Genomic DNA, 4,313 nt, shown 5'->3' on the forward strand with positions numbered 1-4,313 from the left:
GTCTGAGCCGCTGTGGTCACAGCATGATACTTAATTGTAGTTTTCATGTTGTGATGCTCTTGGAGTGAGTACGTGGTAGGGTCCCCAGTTCCTTTCCACGGAGAGTGCCAGTGTTACCTTTTTCGGTAATCATTCTCTCTATTTTATCCGGGCTTGACTTTTGGGCTGGCTTGGCCACCCAGTGGCTAGGTAGGCAATCGAGGTGAAGTTCCTTCCCCAAGGGAACAACGCGCCGGCCGGTGACTCGAACCCTCGAACTCAGATTGCCGTCGTGACGGTCTTGAGTCCGATGCTCTAACCATTTGGCCACCACGGCCTTGGCGATCATGGGCTTCCATGATTATATCATACATATACGTGTATATATTATACACATACAAAACATACATGCATGCACGCACATACAAACACAAACACACCCACACACACACATATATATATAAACTACATTTCACCTGTGGCTGAATTAATTTATCCTGGTCACATGTTGCCTCAAAGTCTAAAACAAGAAAGTAATCAAAGTCTTGGGGAATCCTATTCGTCATCTTGGGGGATTCCCTTTGCAGCAAGTGTGAATTAAAGAGTCGCGGTGGCACCCTGGAGGAGGCTAAGAAAGAAAATAAAGAGAAAATTATATATCATCACATATCTGTTATGTCCAGTAATTTACATTAAATTTAAGAATAGACATCACTGATGCAATATTCTATAAAAAGACGGGGATAGAAATTTTATTAAATATGTCTGGAAAACATGGCATCAAATACAAAGGCATACAAAGGGATCTGCTAATCAAAATCAAACACCGGGTCACTACCAGTGACCTAGGGTGATTGAAGTTTGAGGCAATGGAACACCAACAAAAGCATGCACATTTGCAGCAGGTTTCTCGAGTGCTTAGCAAAGCAGTACATTACCTCAGCAGTACATTACAGACAAATTGTCCAGATATCGTCATCAAGGACAAAATAAACAATACCTTTCTTTTTATAGACATGAGCATCCCTTCAGAAAGAAACATCTCAACGAAAGTGTTCGAGAAGATATCAAAGTATAAAGACCTGGAAATAGAGGTGGAAAAGATGTGGCATTTAAAAAACAAAACTTTGCTTGTTGTTGTTGGAGCACTTGGCCTTATAAAGAGAGATACTGATAAGTTTCTTGAACAATTACCAGGAAATCAAATTTTGAAGAAGTCCAAAAAATAGTCTTAAACAGCACAGAGCATGTTCTCAGAAGAGCCTTATCGATCTGAAGTGTTTTAGTGTTCATGAATTAACTTGACTGGATGTTTTGATTTGTGGTTGTTATGCATATTTTTACATATTTTTGCATATTTATTGATGTTCCATTGCCTCAAACTTCAATCACCCTGGTCGCTTGTAGTGACTCGGTGTTTGATTTTAATTAGCAGATCTAAGGAAACGTTTGCAAAAAAAAAAAATAATAATAATGATAATAATAACAATAAATAAAAACGCATCCAAATTACAGTTCTGGAAAACTTAGAATCAAAATCTCTTAATCAAGAGAGCTAAAAAAAAAAAAAAAAAAAAACTAAAGTTACTACAGAACAATCCACAATCAAGAGGTTAGAAACAATATGTAGAGCTGAATCAAATTTATCAAATTTATTTCACAGTAAAATGACAAAACACAGACAGTCCTAGGATGGCCCGGCATGAGCAACTAGCAGGGTTCTTGCAAGAACCAAGCATCCTAGTAAGAAAAATGGATATGCCACACACAATACTATATTATTATAGATATTTGGATATGAGGAAAAACTCTCTTTCCTTTTCTATTCTTATGCTTTACTTTTATAATCTAATACTTATTATAAAACCCTTATGTAACTGCATATGAAATGTACAAATCTAAACTTTGCAATTTATATTACCACAACTATCTGATAGGTAACCAAACCAGTTTTACATAAAATTAATAACAGAAATACTCACTTGCCAACTGCCTTTTTCATAGCCTTTGCCAACATACAACTTTTCTCCTCTAAGCCTGAAGTGGGAAAAAATAAATAACTATAATGACAATACAAATAATATAATAAATACTTAGTGGTCTATCTCTTTCAAGTGACCTAAACTAAACTAATTTTTTCTCTGGAAATGTCGGAATACATATTTTGCTTCACTATTAAGTTTTGTGTATGTGTGTGCGTATGTGTTTACGTGTGTGTGTTGGGGTGTGTGGTCATGTGTGCAGTTCATGTGTGCGTGTGTGTATGTGTGTGCGTATGTGTTCACGTGTGTGTGTGTGTGTGTTCATGTGTGCATGTCATGTGTGCATGGTGTAGTTCAGTGTGCATGTGTAGTTCATGTGTGCATGTTGTGTGTTAGTGTGTATGTTCATGGTGCATGTGTGTGTTCATGTTGTATGTGTGTGTCATGTGTGCATGTGTTCAGTGGCATGTGTTGTTGTTCATGTTTGCAGTGTGTGTTCCTGTGTGCTGTGTGTGTGTTCATGTGTGCATGTGTGTGTGTTCATGTGTGCATGGGGTGTGTGTCCATGTGTGTGTTCATGTGTGCATGTGTGTGTTCATGTGTGCATGGTGTGTTTATGGTGATGTGTGTGTGTTATGTGTGCCTGTGTTGGTCATGTGTTCATGTGTGTGTTCATGTTGCATGTGTGTGTTCATGTGTGCATGTGTGTGTGTGTGTTCATGTGTGGGATGTGTGTGTTCGTGTGTGTCATGTTGATGTGTGTGTTCATGTGTGCAAAGGTGTGTTTATGTGTGATGTGGTGTGTTCATGTGTGCATGTGTGTGGTTCATGTGTGCATGTGTGTGGTATGTGTGCATGTGTTTTGTGTGCATGTGTGTGTGTTCATGTGTGAGTGGTGTTCATGTGTGCATGTGTGTGTGTTCATGTATGCATGTGTGTGTGTTCATGTGTGCATGTGTGGTTAGTATGCATGTGGTGGTTCAGTGTGCGTGTTCATGTGTGCATGTGTGTGTTCATGTGTGTGTGTGCATGTGTGTGTATGTGTGTGTATGTGTGTATGTACATGTGTGCATGTGTGTGAATGTGTGTTTGTGCATGTGTGCATGTGTGTGTGTTCATGTGGGGTGTGTGTTTGTTTGGGTGTGTGTGCATGTTTTGTGTGGTGGCACATGTGTGTGCATGTGCACATGTGTGTGTGGGTGTGCACATGTGTGTATGTGTGCATGTGTGTGTGTGTGTGTGTGTTGTGGGGTGTGTGGTGTGTGTTGGTGTGTGTGGTGTGTTGTTCGTGTGTGTTGGGGTGTGGGTTTGTGTGTCTGTGTTAGTGTGTGTCTGGTGTTTTATGTGTGTTGTGTCTGTTGTGTGGCATATATATATATATTGTGTGTGTGTGCATATATATATATTGTGTGTGTGTGTGCACATGTGTGGATGTGTGCATGTGTGTGTGTGTTCATGTGTGTGTGTGTTCCTGTGAGCATGTGTGTGTTCATGTGTGTATGTGTGTGTTCATGTGTGGATGTTTGTGTTCATGTGTTTGTGCATGTGTGCATGTGTTTTGATTGTGTGTTATGTGTGTGCTGTTTTGTGTATGCATGTGTGTGTATGTGTGGGGTGTGTGTGTGTGTGTGTGTGTGTGTGGTGTGTGTCTGTATGTGTGCGTGTTGGGGGCGGTGTGTGCGTGTGTGTGGGGTGTGCGGTGTGTGTGCGTGGTGTGTGTGCGGTGTGTGTATGCATTTTAGTGTGGTGCATATATTGTGTGTGAATATTAGGTGATATATATGTGTTAGTGTGTGTGGTGTGGTTGTGTTGTGTGTGTTGTGGGGTGTGTGTGTGTGTGTGTGTGTGTGTGTTGGGGTGTGCTGTGTGGGCATATTATATTATATATATATATTATATAAAATATAAATATATATTGTTGTGTGTGTGTGTGCACAGGGGTGGGATTGGTGCATGTGTGTTAGTGTGTGTGTGTAGTGTGTGGTGTTGGTTTTGTGGTGTGTGTGTGTGTGTGTGTGTGTGTGTGTGTGTGTGGTGTGTTTTGTGTGTGTGTGTGTGTGTATGGGGTGTGTGTGTGTGCTTGTGTGTGTGTGATCATATGTGGTGTGATATGGTGTGTGTATGTGTGTGTGTGTGTGTGTGTTTCGTTTTGTGTGGTGTGATATATGTGTGTGTGATATATGTGTGTGTGCATATATGGTGTGTGCTATATGTGTGTGTTTGTGTGTGGTGTGTGTGTGTGTGTGTGTGTGTGTGTGTGTGGGTTTTGTGTATGTGTGTGTGTGTGTTATATATAATATAATAATAATATTATATAATTAATATTGTGTGTGTGTGTTGTGTGCACATGTG

The 4,313-nt window shown here is 40.1% G+C and overlaps 1 protein-coding gene across 1 annotated transcript in view; it reads right to left on the reverse strand.

Annotated features, from left to right (window-relative positions):
• Nucleotides 1-455: 455 nt before the first annotated feature.
• Nucleotides 456-4,313, reverse strand: part of LOC119570478 (ERI1 exoribonuclease 3-like) — a gene marked incomplete at its 3' end in the record, with an annotated part of 16,714 nt that continues 12,856 nt past the window's right edge. Inside the window, 1 exon segment of the mRNA XM_037918195.1 lies at nucleotides 456-607. Within this exon segment, the coding sequence (XP_037774123.1) occupies nucleotides 456-545 (90 nt within the window).

The sequence above is a fragment of the Penaeus monodon genome, unplaced genomic scaffold (genome assembly GCF_015228065.2).
Source record: "Penaeus monodon isolate SGIC_2016 unplaced genomic scaffold, NSTDA_Pmon_1 PmonScaffold_2872, whole genome shotgun sequence".
Lineage (NCBI taxonomy): Eukaryota > Metazoa > Arthropoda > Malacostraca > Decapoda > Penaeidae > Penaeus > Penaeus monodon.